This window comes from Zalophus californianus, chromosome 8 (assembly GCF_009762305.2).
Source record: "Zalophus californianus isolate mZalCal1 chromosome 8, mZalCal1.pri.v2, whole genome shotgun sequence".
NCBI lineage: Eukaryota > Metazoa > Chordata > Mammalia > Carnivora > Otariidae > Zalophus > Zalophus californianus.
The window spans coordinates 105645237-105666234 of NC_045602.1; the positions used below are offsets into that span (position 1 = coordinate 105645237).

At 38.5% G+C, this 20998-nt stretch overlaps 1 protein-coding gene across 5 annotated transcripts in view; it reads right to left on the reverse strand.

Moving 5' to 3' along the window:
* PLCB1 (phospholipase C beta 1) overlaps positions 1–20998 on the reverse strand; it is a 714547-nt gene that overhangs the window by 41714 nt on the left and 651835 nt on the right. For 2 of the 5 annotated variants that reach the window (XM_027621230.2, XM_027621226.2), the window contains one exon: positions 2734–2917. The exons of the other annotated variants lie outside the window; for them this stretch is intronic. In XM_027621230.2, coding sequence (XP_027477031.1) covers positions 2885–2917 — 33 coding nt within the window. In that variant the 3' untranslated portion in view covers positions 2734–2884. Of the gene's footprint in view, positions 1–2733; positions 2918–20998 lie in introns of those variants that run through there. 5 annotated transcript variants of the gene reach the window in all.

Genomic DNA, 20998 nt, shown 5'->3' on the forward strand with positions numbered 1-20998 from the left:
GAGGAAAGAGGAGGGTCCCATGTCTTCAAGTGTTAAACAGTGGTGCCCTTGCTTATGTGTTCAGTTTTGGCATCCTGTAACCTGTTCAGTTCCCATGTGGCCATGTTAAATGGATTTACAGGCTACTCTGCCTATTTTAACTAAACAAACCCTCATCAGAGGAATGAAACCCTTGCAAAAAAAAAAAAATGAAGATGGACCATATTAGCAATTATGCAAATGCTAACCAATAAAAAACTGGCAGAGTTGACCTTTCCCTTTTTCCTACATCATGAGATAATAGTAATCAGATACTACCAAAGGATCAGTCTAAAACATAGTATTATTAAGAAGACTCTTTGAAATATGGATTACTTCTCTGTAGCCAACAGCAAACCTTGCCCTAAGTGTGTAACTATAGCATGTTAATGAATGTGTGAAGCCACTATAATTAGCAGAACACTTAAAAATTAAGCAGCCATTATAAAGTCAAACCTCTACAGCTGGTGGATGGGATTGAATGAGAAGGGATGTAGTGATGCAATAAACACAGCTGAGATGCATTCTTCCATCTCAATCTTCAAATCTGTGCAAGGAATCTTTTCTTCCAGCACTGACAGTTATTAAAACAAGTACTGAAAAAAATACCTAAACTCAGAGCCAGCGCTTTGAATTTCTGAATCACAGTGTTAAACCAAGACATTTGAAAATCATGAAGTCTATTCAAACACACGTGCTCTCACTTTGACAGCAGAGAGGTGTTTTGAATCATTAATAAATAAAATACTATTTTCATCTTTATTTCATCCTTTTCCATTAGTATTTCATTATAATTGTAAAATATATTTACATATTGTGTATACATTCATTTATAATGAAGGTATGCGTTAGTCTACAATGAATAAATAAGTAAATGAATATGCCTAAGGTGGGGTGAATGTTCAATTTTTAGGGGCGTGAAATAAAAAAGTTGGCCCTCAACTACTGGCCTAATATTTAATTTTGTTTCAGCAGGAAAGTAAAAGTCATTGGGTTGCCAATGTCTAACTTTAACTTTCACAAAATGAAAATTTCCAAAGCCAGGATGTCCTGATTTTGAAATAATGCCTAACAGAGTTTCTTTATATTCATAGTGTAGAATTTCCTCAAACTTTTTGTCTAGATGACGCTATCAGGTCATGATTTAGCCACAACTTGGTAAAACACAAAAGGGTGAAATATTGTCATTCTCCAAATTCAAATACTCATAGTTTCATCTCAGTAAATTTTGTGTTTTCTGATATTAAAAAAACCTTAATGTGCAATTTAACCAATTAAAGAATACATATTCAGAATTTGTGATTTCTTCTCTTTCATATTTTGGCCTGTTGTTATTCTGAAATCATTTCACTGTCAAGTCCATGAATCAAAACTGTTAGGTACTGAATCCACATACTCTTTAGTTCATTCAATATGAGATAATAAAAAATACTTCAATAGGAGATTTTGCATTGCCACAAAGCACAATATGTGATTCAAAACCACTTCTGAATAAATTGTAAGGCTAGATTGACAAATAGTCAAAGCCAATAGTCATTAGCAAGAAATGAACAATAATTAGCTCTATTTGATATAAAGTTGACAAAGAACACCAAATTTGATCCAAATGTCAAAAATCCATATTAAAAATATCATTATTCACTTACTATGTAAGCATTTTTACTGATCAGTTGCCTATCCCTGTGCATGAGTAAGCGGGCCCTTGCCATTCTCTCTAGGCTTTCAGAATATGGTAAAGCATGGCATTTGCAATGGTCAAATTCATTCTATTTTACATCGATGTCATCATTTCCTTGTTTTGTTTCAATTTTATTACAGTTTGCAACAGTGGCCACATAAGCCAAGGTATTTTCAGAACTACAGATAAAGCTATCAATTCTAACTCTGCTAGTAACTGGACAATGCTAATGTCTTATTTACATTTACTCCCTTCTTACTCCAAACCTCAGACCACATCAGATAACTAGCTCTTTGCACAAAGCTAAAGAATCAAATTAAAGCCCCTCCAAACAAGTTCAACATCCCTAAAAAAATGACTCCGAGAAGTTACCCCAAGTATGAGTCACACATTCAAGGACGTGAGCTCAGAGTCAGTGGGGAATTTGAATTTGGAACTGCAAAGCCTGATAGCTTCACGCACATGAATACAACTGTCAGAAATTGTGACCTGTGTGGTTCAGAACTTATTTCGTTTATTAGCATTTACCCTGGAATTCTGATTTTAATATCAATTAGCACAAGCATAAGAGCCGAGATTATAAATCGGGAGGTGCACGCACATGCTCACCAACACGCTTGCTACAGAGCCCCTGCCCCAAGAAGGATTTGTCTTATGGAAGGATAGTGCTAGAAAGTCAGTAAAAGCTCAGGAGTCAACTGAACACAGAATGAAGAAAACTGTTGATCTCAATTACTCTGACTATGCTGATCTTTTAATAAGGATCTATTTTAGAAGGAAAAAGGCAAACACAGCCTCATGATTCCCACAAGGGGAAAAAGAATTTGTCTTATAACAATCATGATAAGGGGGTCTGTTCTTTAAAATATAGCTGCAGCTAAAAAGGTAATTAAGGTAACATGACAAAGTGTATTGTTTTAGAAATGACTCCATAAAAGGACTTAATAGCCGTTACTCACACAGTTGAAGGAAGCTGCCTTGTGAGATAACACCAGGCTACTTCAGCAGATAGATTGCAATCATAGAAAATGCTGATGGAAAGTGGTTTATTAGTTAGTTGCTTGGGTTTTTTTTTTTTTTTTTTTGCTTATAATTATTGTGGGATGCTATGCCTGCATATAAAATAAAAACTGATTTCAAATTTAAAAAGGGGGAAGTCATTCGGTATGATGGATGGATCAGGTCATATTATTCTTGATGAGATTCAGTATGAAGTGGTATCTACAAAATTAAAAAGAAAATTAAATCAATGGAGGGTTCCATGTTGAATTTGCTCTTATAGCATTTATGAATTTATTGCCTCCAAAAAAAAAAAAAGCATACTGGCCAAAGTTATTGGGAGTTATGAAATCTTGGAACTTTTGAAGAGGGCGACCATGTTTTGCTCTGAGATAATTTGCTCGAGCCTGGCCCTTTACAGACTTTCCACTTTCCCTAGACCTCCTTGCCATATCTTCTTCCACTCAACTCACAATGTCCTTTCCCTGGGTACTTTCTACAGAACCAAGTATTATTTTTTCTTCTCTCTATTTTTTTTCTCTTCTTCTTCTTTTTATTTTTTTGAGCTCTTGTCTACCTATGTCAATGTCACAGATCCTAGCCCTTATGTCATCACTTCACTTGGTTATATCGCCCTAATGAGATTACCGGAGAACTTAAAGCAGGGACCATGTCCCTTTCATCTTTAAAAGCTCACACTATTCTTGGATAGGCCGATTGGGGTACAGGATTGTGTTTCAGCTTGTATAGGAGGAGACCCACAATCGCTGCTTCAATTCAGTCTTATGGGCCCTTACAGCGGTCCTGCAAATGCTGGGGAATTCTCAGTGGCTCTAGGAGATGTGAACAGAACACTGGGGAAAATAAGTTAAAAAACAAACAAACACAGATTAGCCCTGAATACTTGGGAGTCCACAGCTCAAGTACCTTTTTTTTAGAAGTACTAAAAAAAAAAAATCTAATAAATAAATGAAAAGAAAGCAGGCTTTGGAGTCTGCCATAATCATGTTTGATGCTTAGTTTCTCAGTGAAACTAGTTATTTATCTTTTTGAGCTCTTTCTTAATTTTAGGTGAGTGTGTGTATGACACATACTAGTAAACCTAGCCACCCCAGGAGCTGCTTGATGTCCAACTAGTCGAATAGAACAAAGGGCTGACCCTCCTAGTAAGGGAGAGTTCTCCTAATAGCCTTTGAACTGAGCTATTTTCCTGGTTCTCCAGCAGCTTCTGGTTTTGGACTTGAACTGCGACATCTGCTCTGAAGATTTTGGATTTGTCAGCCTCCGTAGGCATGTGAACCGGTTCCTAATAATAGCTCCTATTGGTTCTATTTCTCTATAGAACCACCTCCTTAGGGTCACCTTCTCAACAAAGCCTTTCCTGATCATCCTTTAAGAATGGAGAACTAAAATAAAATAAGATGAAAACAGAGAGGGAGGCAAACCATAAGAGACTCTTAGCTATAGGCAACAAATTGAGGGTTGCTAGAGGGGAGGTGGGTGGGGGGCTGGGGTAACTGGGTGATGGGCATGGAGGAGGGCACTTGAAGTAAGGAGCACTGGGTGTTGTATACAACTGATGAATCGCTGAATTCTACCTTTGAAACTAATAATAAAGTATATGTTAATTAAGTTGAATTTAAATAAAAAAAATTTTAAAAAAGAATAGAAAACTTCCACTCTCTATCCCTCCTTCTTCTTTTAATTTTCTCTGTAGTTTTACTTCCTCCCAGCATGCTATACATTTTATTTCTTTATTTTACCTATTGTTTGCCTATGAAACTTTACGGGAGTGGGGTTTCTTGCCAGTTTTCTTCCGCACCAGATCTCCGTTACTCAGAAACAATGCCCTGGCACATAGCGAACGCTTGACAAATATTTGTGGAATGAATGAACTCAAGAAGAAGGCAATTCACTAACTGAAGAGTTACTTTTGATCAAATATTTTTTTGAGCTCTGCAGATTTCACACAAACAATCTGTAAGAAATGTGGTTGTAATGGTTTGTACTATTGCCACAGAGAATATTCCAAAAGGATGTGCAGGAGCATGGAAGGGGAAAGACTTTTAAGATACCTCATCCAGAAGTGCAGACTTTAGGATGTCACCAATAAATGGAGGGAACCGAATCCACTGTTGGTGTATTAGTTTCCTGTGGCTGTTGTAACAAATCACCACAAATCGGTTGGCTTAAAAGAACAAAACTCCATTCCCTTGCAGTTTTGGAGGCCAGAAGTCTGAAATCAAGGAGTTGGCAGGGCCATACTCCTTCCAAAGGTTCCTGGGGAGAACTGGTTCCTTGCTTTTTCCAGCTGTGGGGGCTGCCAGCATTCTTTGACTTGGTCTGCCCTCCTCCAGTTTCTGCCTCTGTGCTCACGATCCCTCCTCCTCTGTGTCAAATCTCTCACTGCTTCATTCTTATAAAGACACATGCCATTGGAATTAGGGCCCGCTTGGAAAATCCAGGATGATCTCCTCATCACAAAATCCATACCTCAATTACATCCTCAAAGGCCCTTTCTCCAAATAAGGTAATATTCATAGGTTCAGGGAATTAGGATGTGGATATTATCTTTTGGGGGACCACCATTCAACCCACTAGAGCTGTGATAAAAAATTGGGAGTTTGCTTTGATTCCACAATGACAGTTCTTGATTGCGTTGTCCAGCTGCCAACATGGGGTGCTTTCTGAGGAATGTGGGTCTTTGTAATCAGATAACTAAGCCCTTTTGTGTTTCCCTAAGGACTCAGACTAATCCATGTGGTAAAGTTGCAAACAGTTACTTATTATAGTAAAGATCTTTGCTCAGGAAGCCATGCATTGAAAGCAAGATCAAACATTTTCTTTAAACAAGAGAGTCATCTCTGGGTCAGGCTTTCAATCCTGATTCTTCCCTCTCGTTTCTCATAATCTTATGATAGGGATTCTTATAATCTGGCTCAAGAGCTATCATGTGCTTTAATCCATGGCAAAGGAATACGGTGCACTTTGCACTCGAGCTTATAAAATGTCAGTGGTCATCAGGATCAACTTTTAAGTGATGATGTAGCACAAGGACATGCAAAGAAATTCAAGTTCAGAATTTCTGGCTGTTTTTCCTCGTGCCAGTCTCTACATCCTATGACCGCATTTTCACCTTTCCTGACACTCAGGAAACTTGAGACTTCTAATTAAATTTAATCTGTTTAAAGTATCATAATGGACACTATTCAGGACCAAGTGTTCCACAATTTATTTAAATCTCCTATGTAACTCTCCATTTCCCTGAGTAAGGATAAACAAGTGCTCTAATTGGAATTTTAAGGCCACACAATTTTATTGCAGCCAGTAATAGTTTCTTTTTTGCTGTTGGAAGTCTCAGTCCTTCCAAGCCTAGGTCAATAAAATGTCGATTCAAAGGTCATATGCCAATGGCAAGCAATATCTACTAGGTGAATTCGTAAGTCTGAATTTATTTCATAAAAATTCAGTTATCAAAAACTAAGTTGCCATTTAAACTTTTTAATTTAGGGCTTTGCTTTCAAGAAAAAGAGGCATATTATAACAGAAGGAACTGGTGGGATTTATTCAGCATCCTAATATTGAAGGTATGTCCTGAGGGCATTAGGATGACCCCCCTCATTTATAATGACCATACTTTCAGAGTGATGATTCTAAGGCACTGGAAGCCAAGGCCAAATCATCCAGTTAAGAAACAAAAGCACAGAAATTTTAAATGAGACTTGAGAGACAGAAAGGTCACTGCTGAACTTGTGGTTAACACTCTAATGAAATCTGATGTGACTGTCCATCATGTGGCAGATAGTTTTGTGGGCTGGTGACAAAGCAGGACTGCCCTCACCTCCCATTCAGTTTGCTCCGAACGTGAGTATATGTTATATACTCTGAACATAGTGGAGGGTTCCACCTGCGGAAAACAGATTTGCTTCTAAAGTTTATGTCTGGGACTCCCAGTGTTACCTGTGTGAAATCTGGGCTAGAACATATGCTCTACCTAGATATACTGATGCCACACTTTGGATAGATTTGATAATAATTAATACATGCAGACTCACATTCAGTAGCTTCTCATGAGACTCTTAACTATTAAAAAAAAACTATAACGTTGAGTTTCATTTAGACAGGGTACTTAATACAATACATAAAAAAATGCATATAATGGGTTAGTGGGCCTAAATTGTTTTCTTTATCATCCTGAGCCATTGGATGGGGAATATTTTTATCTATCAAACAAGCATTGGATGATCCTTACCTGTCCAGAATATCACTATTTTATAGAATAGCCTTCTAACTGGTTTCCTCGTTCCCCTTTCCAACTCAGTCCCCACATCACAGAGAAATTCTACTAAAACACAAATTGGACCATGCATCTTCAATGGCTGCTATTGTCCTTGGAACAAAGCTCTAAGCTTTTATTGCCTCTTGCAGTGATCTGCCAGTTCTGGCCCCATTTTCTTCCTTGGCCTCATTTCTTTTTTTTTTTTTTTTTCAGTTTCTTTTCTTTTTCTTCTTTTTTCCCAATCTCTTTCTATTGTAATAGACTTCCTTCATTTCCTCCAATGGTCCCCTTGCCTCTGGGCAGCCACACTTGCTGTTCCCTCTGACTGGAATCTCCTCTCGCAACTTCTAGAGTTCTCACTCCTACTCACACATCTGTTATTGTCTTACACCTCACATCCTCGAGAAATGATGCCTGATGAAGCTAATACGATTTGTTAGTCCAATGGTTATAAATCAAAGACCACTCACAGTACAAGCATTTAAAAAAGAGACTTTGGATTATATATACATGTAGACAATTTGAAGCAATTATCAAAGACTGATGGGCTTCATGATATTTTCTGACAAAACCATCTATCTGGCATTAGATACTCCATGGGGTGAAAAAATACTTTTTGCTCCCAAAACTGCTGCTATGTGCTTCAGGGATCTCAATCATAACTTCAAAACCCATTCAGTAATGCAAAATTTTACTCAAATATCTTTTTTTGTTTTGTTTAAAAACCAAGTGGTGTATACATTCACAAACATTTTATTCTACCTTCCCATTCATTAATATTAAATTAAATTAAATAAATCTGATGCATGTCAATAAGAAAGCTAAATGTCAAAATGGCTGATTTTCAGGTCCTTTTACTATGGAATTACTGTTCCAATGACTCCTTCCAGGCATGCATCAACATGGAATTCTATACTGAACCAACTGGATGTCCTCAAATCCCCCTACAGAACACTCTGAAAACCTCTGTTTGCCGGAGGACGTAAACAAAGACGGTACAAACCAAAGTAGGCTCAGAAATCTTAGAGACTGGAAGTATATGAGCTCCTGTTCCTTTTACCACATCATGGCATTAACCTGAAATACCCCCTAGCAGCCAGTGATTGGAACTGACACTGGGGGGGTCAAAGGCACACACTACTGAGGTGGGGACTAGCATTTGTACCTGAACTTAGCCATGGACAATCCCTTTGGTCACAGATTTTCCTGATGATTTACTCCTCTGAAGTCAGTTAGGCTTAAGGCTAATGCTGAGGATTTAGAGGCTTAAACAAGAAATGCATTTCCTGAGGGTTTTTTTTCCCAGATACAATCTTGTACATCAACATCATCAAATGGGTCAGCTGAGCTCCTTAGGGTGCTTTGCATGGCACAGGTCAATGCCCAGGTAAAGAAGATACAATCCTGGGGTCCTGCAGGAATTCTCAATAGCCTTGTGGCATTTCTGACAGGGAATGGCTTAACGAAGTTCCTGCATGTATTTAATCGTGGCCCAATAAGAGGTACCATATTCTTATTAGTGAGCCCGTTCTCAAGAGATGAGGAGACATGATAATAATGAGAACAGATTGAGGCTGACTTGGCTCAAGTCCCACTGCAAAATAATTTTTCGTTGTCTCAGCCATTCCGCCCAAGAGAAGGTTAAGAAGATAATTGGCATTGCTGTCAAGAGGGTGAGTGAATTTCCTTGTTTCATACTGTCAAACCTTTGAGAGAACTTAATTTGCGTTTTGACAATGGGGAGGAGAGCGCGTTATAGAGCGAAGCGAACTTTTAGATGGTATCTTTAAAAAGTTACAAAAAGACACTGAGAAAGCTGAGGTTTCGATGAAGCCCTTCGGATTCACGTTAAAAACTACCTCCAGCATTTCTGGAGACTTTACCCCAGTCGACCTAAAAGGCAGGGCATCCTACAGCAAGTAAATCAGGGCACGCGCTCTGAATACATTTTTCCTTCCTCAGATTTCCTTTTCGAAAACCACACGGAACGTTCTCTGTCAAGGAGACTTGTGACATTGCTACCTTCCCTCCTTCAGCTCAAGCACTGGCAAACTTTTCTGTAAAGAGTCAGAGAGTAAATATTTTAGACTTTGCAGGCTCTCGGGTCTCAAGGTACTCAATCCGGCAGTTCTCATTAGAAAGGAGTCATAGACAATACATAAAGGAGTGGGCACGGCTGGGTTGAATAAAATTTACCTTAGAAACACTAAAGTTTGAATTTCGGATGATTTTCATGTGTTCTAAAATATCATCTTCTTTCGATTGTGTTTCCATCATTTCAAAATGTGAGAATCATGCTTAGCTCAACAGGCCATACAAAAACTGGCAGCAGCCTGGATTTGATTCCTGCTTTAGTTCAGAAACCTTCACTAGAACTTTCTGGGATGGTGGAAAAGTTGTATATTCGCACTGCTCAACGCTGTAGACACCAGTTACACTGGACCATTGAAATGTGGCTGTTGTGACACAAGAACTTAATTTTTAATATTATTTAATCTTAATTAATTTAAACTCAGATTGCCCTTTGTGGCTAGTGGCTACCATGTTAGACAGTGCCGCTCCATCATCCACTTTCATATGAACTTGAAAAAGACATTCTTATCTCTTGCCTACATTAAAAAAACCCAGATTCTTCTACTTGCTGCTTAAGTTATACAGTTACTGCTCCTTCTGGGGAGATCACAACTGATGTCTTGGTTTTAACTACACAGTAAACATGGGCAGACACACATAGCATGTGCAAATTCGTGTGCCCACGTGAACAAAATGCAACTTTTCATTGGAATGCCATCACTACCAAATTCAGTGAACAGAAAATCATCGAAAGAAAACTGTGCCTGTCAATAAAGATCTTACCCTCTTATTCAATGTGTACTATGAAAACACAGTATTGGACAATGAAAACTATTGAATCACATGAACTTAAACTTTTCTGCTGGTTTCCTCAATTATCTGTTTCAAAATCCTGTCCTTTCCGTTAGATGTAGCTTGCCATAATGAGCTTGCAAAACTCACCCCAAAGGATGTCATCTTCTAAAATATACAAGGTGGTCATTTCTAAGTAAATGACCATGCATGAATACCAGGCAGTCTCAAATAAATTCTCAGACTATCTATGGGCAGCACCTCATGCTAATCTCACAGGACAAGGCCAGATTAATTGACCAGTAAAAGACAAAAAGCATGCAATCACTAATACTTAAATGGTTTTGGTAACAAGCATCATTTAGCACACATATAAAGTCCTATTCATTAAAAACTAACTCATTTAAAAAGTATTCTTCATCTCGATTAAAACCATTTATGGTGAAACTTCTATCATTACTGGCAGGGGTGATTGAGTTAACCAAGGAAATTCCAAAAGTGAGAAACCGGGGGGATAGTTGTCTATCCAACCAAAACAAAGCAAAATAATAGGGATGAAATATAAGTTCATGGTGTAAGGAAAAAAAAAAAAAAAAGACTTGCCCCTACAACCTTAATGCTGTGTTCAGAATAACCCCAGGCCAAGCTGCTCCTTGAAAATGCTTCAAGTCTCTATCTGAGGCTTTTTCTTTCTCTTGCTATGTTCTGTTCCTTGGGAACCTCATTCATGCTCACGCCTCCCTTCCACCTTTATATGTATATCTGTATGTGCATACGAGTCACAAATCTTTTATTCCCAGCTAATACTTCTCTCAACTCCAAATCGGTATACCTCACCATCTATAGGACTTCTCTCTCGGATGCCTCTAAAACATCTCGATCACACCATGTCCAAGACTACCCTCATGGCTCTGTCTCGTCATTCTCAGTTTGGCTCTCTTCTGAAATTCCCTAGGCCAATGATAGGTGACAATATCCGCCCAGTTGCACAAACTCCATATCCAGGTAGTTCTGTGACCCCTGCCTTTCCCTACACTCTACCACCAACCCAGCACCAAATCCCACCTCTTAACATCCTTCCACTTTTTTTTGTCTCCATTGTCACAAACCAAGTCCACACTAACAGGCTCTCTTGAATGCACTAATATAACAGCCCTAACTAATCTTTCGCATCCTGCTTGCCCTTTCTTTCCTTCAATTTGTTCTCTTCAGTCAATAGTATTTTTTTCAAAATGTACATTGGTTCAGGTCACTACCCCCCCACCCATGGTTAAGTCTTATTAGGATAAAAACCAAAATTGCTAATGTATGGGTTTCACCCCTGTCTTCCTTTCTTTCCTCATTTTATATTTTCTTCTTTCCTTTCTGTACACTATCTACCTTGGCCTTTCAGTTCCTTGAATATACCATGGTCCTTCCTACCACAGGGCCTTTGCATGCACTCTTTTTTTGCTCTAGAAAGATTTCCCTCTATCCATACACCCCTCCTCACTCCACTGGACCCCACATCATTTACTTACTTAGTTCCTACTCAGCTTCAGCTTCCAATTAAAAAATTACTTGCTTTAAGAAGTCCTACCTGATACCTACCCCATCCAGACCAGTCTGGATTTTTCTGTAATAAATTTTCCTGGAACCATGTTCCTTTCCTTCAGAAAAGGTATCTCAGCTTATAGCTCCACACTCCTTTATGTGATCATTTGTTTTTCCATAAACCATGGTTTCCCCAGAACCTGGCACGGTGCTGACCCATTAACTGCATTCAAGAAATGTTTGAATGGATAAGTGTACAACAGTGAAGATCTGGGGATAGTGTAGGTATATGGAGGCATCTAGGGATGGGAAAGTATACAATGCCAACCTTCTATGAAGCCCAAGCTACTCCAGGGATACTTCTTCTCTATAGCTAGTTTTGACTCACAGACTCTGTGGCTCAACACCAACTAATATACGTGCTATTATGGAGTGGGTGCTGTGTGTGGTTTACTAACTTACTCCTTCCTGCTTCCAAGTCACTTTTCTGTTTTTATTTTCCCCATTTATTCTCCACTGATTTTTTCTTTCTATTCTACATGCACTATTGTCAGCTGTGTTCTGTCTTCTTGCAAACAAAGCTACCTTTAAATAAATAAAAAAGTAAATAAATAACATTTGTAATTATAATTATTAACCCCAATCCTTATTGTACTGTTAAAGCTCTGAAGTCCAGAGTTGAGAACCAATCCCAGTGGCTCTGTGACAACCAGGCAGTTGGTTACTGGACAAACAGCTAGACAAACCTCATTGTCTCACTATGATTATTTTTTTGCCCTTGGTGCTCCTTAGAGTTTCTATCACATGCTCTTCCTCACCCACTCCATGCTGTTCCTGAACTCCCCTGAATTTCTGGGCATGTAATAAAATTAAGATAAATGAAGCAGATGCAGAGCGTATTTAGACTCTAGCATCCAATGAAAATAATGGACAGTGCGATCACATTTAAACCTGTGCTGTGGTGATTTTTCTAGGACAGGTAGCTGTCCTGGGGTTGGTGCTTGGTCTATCAACACTGTTTTCCAGGGTCTCCTCTCAGAGATATATTTGCATACATCTGACATTGATTTATGTAGCCAGATGGCAAAGGAGAGAGCTGGGTCATTCCACACAAAGTGTGACCTACTTACAAGCCCAACAATCTGTGGTTTAATACTAAATAAAAGCATTGAGACTTTGAGTTAAAAAAAAAATGCTTTTTTTTTTTTTTTTTTTTTTTTGGTTATGGTACCGGCAGCATGAACAGTCTGAATGCTGGATGCATCCGTTCCAGCAAGCAAGGGGATAAGATGCTAAACTGACTCCCCAAGGCTGGGTGATAAGGTGTGTGGTGGGTGTCACTGCCAACTCAGTAAGGGGCTGACAAAAGCCTTTGAGAACCAGGAGTGAACATTTAGGCACCTACGGAACAAAATGTCAGCAGCAGACAATTGTGATGACCTTATGACTTGGTCGGAAGTGTCCCAGGGTATTTTGAATGTACGAAATCTTCAAGGGCCTTCTGAACTAAGAGGTGGTAGAGATTAAATGCATCCCTGTGGAAAAAGCCTTCCTGCTTTGAGCCTGTTCTCTGTTGAAAGAGGGTATGAATCAAAAGGATTACGAACTGAATCAGAGCATCCCAATCCCATAGAAACAAAGATGCAATTAGGGCCTGTGCCCCCACATCAAGACATAATTGGTTTTAAATGGCCTTGTCCAAAACTGGCCACAGACATGTCAAAGCAAATATTAATATTTCAGTATGATATAAAACTGGATAAAGTGTATATTAATCGATTAGGATGCTAATATAATACTGTATTAAGGAATAATATCATCTCTGTCCTCCCAAGTTCACGTCTTAATTTTATTGCATCAGATCAAAGGTAGAACTATTGTTCCTTTAATCAGTCTTTGAATTCAGAAATGTTTTCTCAACGGGGGCTTTCAATGCCATTTCTGAGGAAGATGTAGGACCATGTTTAAGAAATTTATCCAGCGGGTGCCTGGATGGCTCAGATGGTTAAGCGTCTGCCTTCGGCTCAGGTCATGATCCCAGGATCCTGGGATCGAGTCCCACATTGGGCTCCCTGCTCAGTGGGGAGCCTGCTTCTCCCTCTGCCTCTCTCTCTCTCTCTGTCTCTTATGAATAAATAAATAAAATATTTAAAAAAAAAGAAATCTATCCAGCAACTCATGTTTTGCTGCCTTTTAATTTGCTTTCTGGTGGAAACTCTGACATTGGTGCAATGACTGGCTTTGCATCTTAAAGCTCTTCTTACCACTGATATTCTTATTCTTCAATCGACATGCTGCCTGTAGGCATTGCTATAGAATTAGTTAAGAGAAAGGCCCAGAATCCCACGCCTACCTCTTTGGTAAATTGGCATCCAAATTGCTCAGGTCTTGATTTTACTCTGACTTTTTAGGCCGTTGCTCCTGACAACTGGAGGCTAGCCTATTGAAATATGTTGACATTAATATCAATAATTGATACTAATGGATTCATATTCTTTCATCTTATTTCATACTTTTTCTTTTTTTTACAGTCTTATTGACTATATTCTCTATGCTGTACTTTTCATCCCTGGGACTTAATTATTTTTTAACTGGAAGTATATACCTCTTACTTCAGGATTGCTTGTAATTTTTTTCTTGCTTTCTTTTGGATTACTTTTTCCAGCCTAATTTTTTTTTCTATCTGAAACATATGAAGTTATGTACTCTTTTTATTCTCTTAGTAATACTAGACATTTCAATATTTATCACTGTCAAGGGTTCATCAATATCTTTACCCTCTTGCTGAACAACACAAAGACTTAGGAGACTTCAATACCAATGACCTCTTCTTGAATGATACAGAATTGTTTTATATGTTAGTTCTAATTTAACCCCATAAGACATTATCAACATTCTATATAATCAATGTTCAGGTAGAATGATCTACCTATTTATAATTTCTTTGGTCTTTGTTCAGACTTTCCATCTGGATTAATTCTTCCTCTGACTAGCATTAAGGTTTATGATTTCCTTTAATGAAGGTCTGCGGATGGTAAATACTCAGCCCTCCCTGGCCCTCACCCCCAGCCCCCATCTCCTGTCATCCTGAACTAGGCTGAAAATGTCTTTATTGCTGTGACTTTTAAGTGATAGCTTTCTTTGAGTACAAAGCTCTAGACTGGCAAAGATTTTCTTTCAGCACATTGAAGATATTACCCCACTGTCTTCTTGCTTCCATTGTTACTGCTAAGAAACCAACCTTCTCAGAAATTGTCATTTCCCTAAAAATAATTTCTCCTTAGCTCTTTTTCAGATATTTGCTTTGTCCTTGGTCTTCTGAAACTTCAGTATGATGTATCTAGATATGGAATTGTTAAAAAAATGTATCTTGCTTGGGATTCCTGAATCTATGAATTTGTATTTGTCATGACTTCTAAAATACAATGTCTCCAAACACCTTCCTTTCCTCATTTTTGCTCCCCTCTTCTCACGTTATCTATCCTGGCTCTTTATCTCTCTACCATATTTTTCATCTCGTTGACACTCTGTTATATTCTGAGTAATATTATAGGTCTCTTAAAATCTCCTAGGTCTCTCTCTATTGCTGGAATGCTGGAATTTTAAATGTATTTCATTTATAGAAAATCAATTTGTTTTCAAATATACTTCATCCCCTTTTTCAGTCAATTGCTTTTGACACATATTGTCAATTCTAAAAGCACTTGTTTAACATTCTGTATGTCATAATTCCAAAATATAGTCTTATATAAATATAGTAAAATATATAATAAAAATAACATAAATATAAATAAATATAATAAAAGCACTTGTTTAACATTCTGAATGTCATAATTCCAAAATACAAAGTCTTATATAAATATAATAAATATAATATATAATAAAAATAATATAAATATAAACAAATATAAGAATAGCACTTGTTTAACATTCTGAATGTCATAATTCCAAAATATAAAGTCATTCTGCTGTCTTTTGTTTCTGTAGGTTCTCATTCATGGACTTTTTTTATATTCATTTTGTAATTGCTTTGATGAACTGATCTTGGATTTTTTTTTTTTTTTTTTTTTTTTTTTTTTTAGAGAGAGTGCATGGGAAGAGGGGGCAGCAGGGCAGAGGGAGAGGGAGAGAGAGAGAATCTTAAGCAGGCTCCACACTCAGCATGGAGCCTGACACAGGGCTTGATCTCATGACCCTGAGATCATGAACTGAGCCAAAATCAAGAGCTGGATGCTTAACTGAACGAACCACCCAGCCACCCCTGATATTTCTTGGAACTTTAACTGTAATATTGGATAAGGTCTGGTTTGTAGATAGGCTCCGTTACAGACAAATTGACTGATTATGTCAGGAGCCCAGAAGATTTCCAGGGTGGGACATATTTAAACTAAATCCTGAGTGTGTCAGGTGAGGTGAATCCATGCTTCAAACCCACACGAGGGGTAGCTTGTGATCATGAATTCTCAGGGAGAATTTTTCCTCCTCTATTCAACATCAAGTTTTAAGACCAACCATTTTCTTGCAATTCTTTGAGATGATGGGTTCATTTTTTATTCATGCATACTGTGAGGTAGTGTGGTCCTCTGCAATCCCAGGTTTATGGAGTGGGTCCCTTATTAGACTCCTCATTTTGTCTTCATTTCCTATTCTTCCACTACCTACACATCATGGAAAAAAACTCTAAGCTCAATGTCAACTTGACAGATACTTTCAAGGTGAAAAACAGCTTTACTGCTGTTGGCCTCTCTGGGTACTTGCTTTTACTTGGACTTCGTGCTTTGAGCATTCCTTAATTTCTTTCCCATTCACAGATGCATTTAAACATATTTTAAAAGTTATGCAGAGTTTTTATTGGAAACCCAGGTCTCTCCAGTTTGCTTTTTTGATATTTTCATAGCTTAGATCATCAGCGACAGATGTTGATTTTTATATGGCTGAGGGAAACAGGTGAATTTAGGATTGCTTCAGAATCACTGTAATTTTACTAAAAACCAATCAAGTTTGAAGGGCTCATTAACAGAAATGCCATGATATCTAGGACTCATAATGGCTTCTTTTAGCCTGAGTTGGATTTTTTTTTTAAACCAGAAATAGAAAGAAAGAGGGTACTTGGAAGAAGTGCATCCAGATGAACAGTTAGAGAAAAGCTTAAATTTCAAACAATCTCCCATTTAAAACTAATTTTTAGCAGTAAGAGAGTCTTTTACATTAAAATGCAGAATATTTGTGATCACCCAGATAATATACACATTATTTTCAGAAACACATGCAAACATACAATACAGATAGCTAGAAAGCATCCCTTGACCTCCTCCCCAATCCCAGCCTCCTCCCTCAACTTAACCACGGTTTAAAAGTTCGATGCGTATAAGTCTAGAACTTTCTATTTATTCTTATTCATATTCATACCTCTGCACATACACAGACATCAAGTTTGTTTTGCAATTTAGAAAAATATATAGGAGATCTGGTATTCTGCATGTCTGAATATGGTTTTGAGTTCTCTCTTGCTTAATAGATATTATCAATCCTCCATTAAATCCTTTCATAATTTTGAAGAGCTGACTTCCCTTTTTTCAAACTTCCAGAATTTCTGTAGAGAATCCTGATCCCATTCTGACTTTTAATTTGTGACTGGTAGTTTCCTTTCTGGATATATTTAAGCATTTCTCTTTGTTCTTGGTGTTCCAAAATTTCCCAGTGTTGGGCCTTACTGTGGACCTTTTCTTTCTTGTTATTGGGCAATCACTTAGCTCTTCAGTCTGGTAACTAATGTTCTTCAGTTGTGAAAATGTCTCTTATTTGATCTCTTTGATAATCTGCTTTCCTCAGTTTTCTCTTTCTGGTGCCCCTCTCATTTGGGGGCCTGTCTGGGCACTTAGCTTCTCCCTTCTCTTTCTGCAGAATCAGTTACCTTCCTTCCATTTGCCTTCTACATTCTAATTATATATTGATCTCCTATATACTATTATCACCTGTTTTGTATTCTTGGACTTTTTTTCCCCTTAACTATCATCTTAGGAGAAACCATTTAAACACCACTTCAAGGAATCTGTCCAGTGGAAATACACAAGACTCCTTAAGAATATCAACCCATAGGTTATATAAATACGTGTTACCTGTTTTATAGTTTCTGTTGTTTTCTATTATACATAATTATATTATTATACATAATTATATGTGTATATATATATTATCTATATATGAGAGAGAGAGGGAGAAATGGTATTGCTGCTATAGAGGAAAATCTGTTGACTTTTAAAATTTAAATTGCATTTGGTGCATAATGAAATTCTCTTTTTTTCTCTATAAGTTTTTAATTGTCTTGTAATCAGCAGATAATTTTTAATCTTCAAGCTCGTATAGGTCTTATTTCTTTTTTGTATGTGTTGCATTATAATTCACTGATACAGAATATGACTGAGGGAAGACAGGAGCAGGGAGTGAGGTTGGGGGAACAAAATAAGGAAGCTGGAGACTAGATTTCTGGCCTGGTCCTACCACTGTCTGTAAGTGGACCTCTCTTGGCACCTTTTCACATCTGCTAAATGAAGGCATCAGTCCAGCTTATTTCAAAACCCTTTGCGTTTCTTACTGTCCATGTGATTTTCTGGAATTCTCCATCTTGGGCTTCTCAGGCTTAGCAGTAACTTTCCCCCACCTTTGGATGCTGATAAATTCAATGTGCCCATGCTCATCAACACATTTTTGTGTGAATAATGGAAAGAGCAGAGCATGGCACTAGAGTCTGAACACAAGATGTTGTCACAAGTCCAGTGGAAAAATCCTCTGTTAAGTCAGAAAGGATAAATCTGGGGAAATGCCATTCCTGGACACTGGAGGTAATGAAAGCAAAGCCCTCAAGGTTATGTAATCCATTTTTTTTCAATTAATATGCTTCCCTCTCCCTTTGATGGTGCATAAATTGATAGCAGCTGAAAAGGAACACAGAGGAAAGTAGAGTGGAACAATGTGCTAGAGCAGAAATTACATTTACCGGACATCCGCACAACAGGCAAGGGAAGCGTGTGACCTGAAATCAAAGGGGACTGGGTTTCTAGAATAATGGACATTCTACCTGGATAGCTAGTGTAGAGATAGCTGTGTGGCAAGACACGGTGAGGTGTGCTCGCTTTGGAATCCGTTTGCTGCTGACATGGTAGAAGGATGTGCATAATAATATTTGCATGTGCTTTGAAAAAAGTTAATGGATTAACACATTTGATAGGTAATGTGCATGGTGCAAAATTCAAACAGGACAAGAGACTATTACTCAGGGGTGCTCATCCCCTCCCAGTATTGTATCATAATACAATTTTACTGGTAATAAGCTATTGTGTACCAACACAGACTTCTTTAGTTTAGAGATATGTACCAAAACAATGAGTAAATCTGGCTTTTAATATGTCTACATATTGAATATTTATGTATTATGTATTTTATATACATATGTATCTGCACACCAAACATATATATATATATATGCATGCCAGTATGTATCATGTATAGATGGGGATGGAGTGCTACTTTCAAATACATTGCCTTCCAATTTCAAGAGATAAAAGATTTGATTTGATCTGACTTTTTTTAGGGGTGGGTAGGGCAGAGGGAGAGGGAGAATCCTAAGCAGGCTCCATGCTCAACACGGAGCCCAACGCGGGGCTCAATCTCACAACCCTGAGATCATGACCTGAGCTGAAATCAAGAGTCAGGTGATTAACCGACTGAGGCACCCAGGTAACCCCTAAAGAGATAAGAGATTTTAAAAAAGAACACCTGTTGTCTATTCTACTTTGATAAGCGAGTGAGCACTATAATTCCAAGATTAGAGATCTAGGTGATAAAATCATTCTCAATCTGCAGTCTCTAGGTTTTCCAATTAAAATAGCGTTAATCTTTAGACAGAATATTCCTAGAGGCCAGAATCCTGGTGAAAACGATGAGAAGTGCAGTGCAGCTGATGGCCCCCTGGGTATCTTCACTTGTCATCTTGGGAATCTTGTAAGGTCTCATATAATAGCTGTTTTCACGTTTTAGTTTGCAAGCAGGACTTACATACAGAGGGATTGTAGAAATATAAATGATTATGGTAAAACTCTGACCAAAACACCAAACAATATATTTAGGCACAAGGTTTAAAGAAAAGGAAACAGCAATTTCAAAATCCCCCAGCTGAGCCCAAGTCTGGCAGGCACATCAGGATGGAGAGAAGACTCACCGGTCACACGGAAAGCGTTGCTAACTCTGGGCCCTTGCAGGGGCACACATTCACTTAGGAATACATCTGTAGGCTAAATCTATTGAAATATCACCAAAAAAGTGACTGTCAAGAGTCAGTCTAATTAATTTGTCTGTTAGGAAGATCTTATTTTAGAGCCGATCTTAACAGAAAGACGTTCTGAGCAGTTACAGATGGAATACCCATTTCAAAAAGACACAAATTTCTGGTTCTAGCTCAGCAAGACTGAGCATAATTTTCAGCCACGAAATAGCAAACACTTCTTCTCAACATGTGAATTTAAAGGCTTTGACTAAAAATCTTGCTGAAGCTTTTGACAAGAGTTCCATGTGGTAGAGAAGACTCTAAGAGAAAACAGGAAGAGGCTGGCTCCACCTAGGCCAGTGTGCCTTTTGTTGCCCTGTGACCCAACCTTCATGAAACTGTTTGTTATTCACCTCACTACAAATATCTCTCTGTCACAGCAGATGTTGGTTTGGGAGGGGACACGGTGTCCAGGAAACCTGCAATCAGGTTAGCAAACTCCCAGGAGACCCATTCCCTTTCAATTGACTTGGAGGGTCCAGCAGGGCCTACCACAGCCCCTGAGCTGTCTGCCCATGAAACGGTTGTCATTTGAGTCACAGCGGAAACACGTCCCCAAACCACTTTCCCTGGAGGTGCAGGAGCCACACTTCTAATGACAGAAAGGAAAGCTGTCCAAGCTTTTCCAAGCATTAAAGAAAAGACAATTTCCTTAGAGTTGCTTCAAAATTCCACTCCCTATAGAGTTGGTTTTAAGAGTTTCTTGCACGAATCAATCTCCTTGGGTAAAGCTCAGCTTTTCAAATATATGTCCTTCTGATTTTTAGCTCCTCAAAATGGTGGCTAGGTCTATTTCAGAACTCAGACTGCCTTCAGAGCGGGAGAAGAGGATTCAGCAGACTCAGACATACAAGGCCTCTGCTGTAAAGGGGCTGGTCTAGATTTCTCCAGACGAATGGCTGCTGGCCCTCTGGGGTGACTGACTGGTCGTCACTGCTTGAGTCCATGGTGTGAGCCAACTGGCCTGAGGGAGCATCTTTTTCTTGTTCTTAGGTTTCCGCCAGCCCCCTCAATACCACCACTTTTTGTCACCAGGGCACACAGGACCTTTCCTATTCCCTCTAAGATGCACATGATATGGGAACCTTCCAGAATTTCAGCCGGAGAGAAGGGACAGAGGTACATACAAATCTCACCTGTTGCTCTATTCTCTTACCCTACTTTTTCCCATAGTTCTCAGGGTTGGAAGGGGCACACACTTTCCTCCTCTGTGGCACACCCTGAAGTCCTGTCATCACTGGGTGTATAGGAAGACTACAGCCCCTCAGGCTGTCTGTGTTCAAAGAAGATACAGGAACTTGGG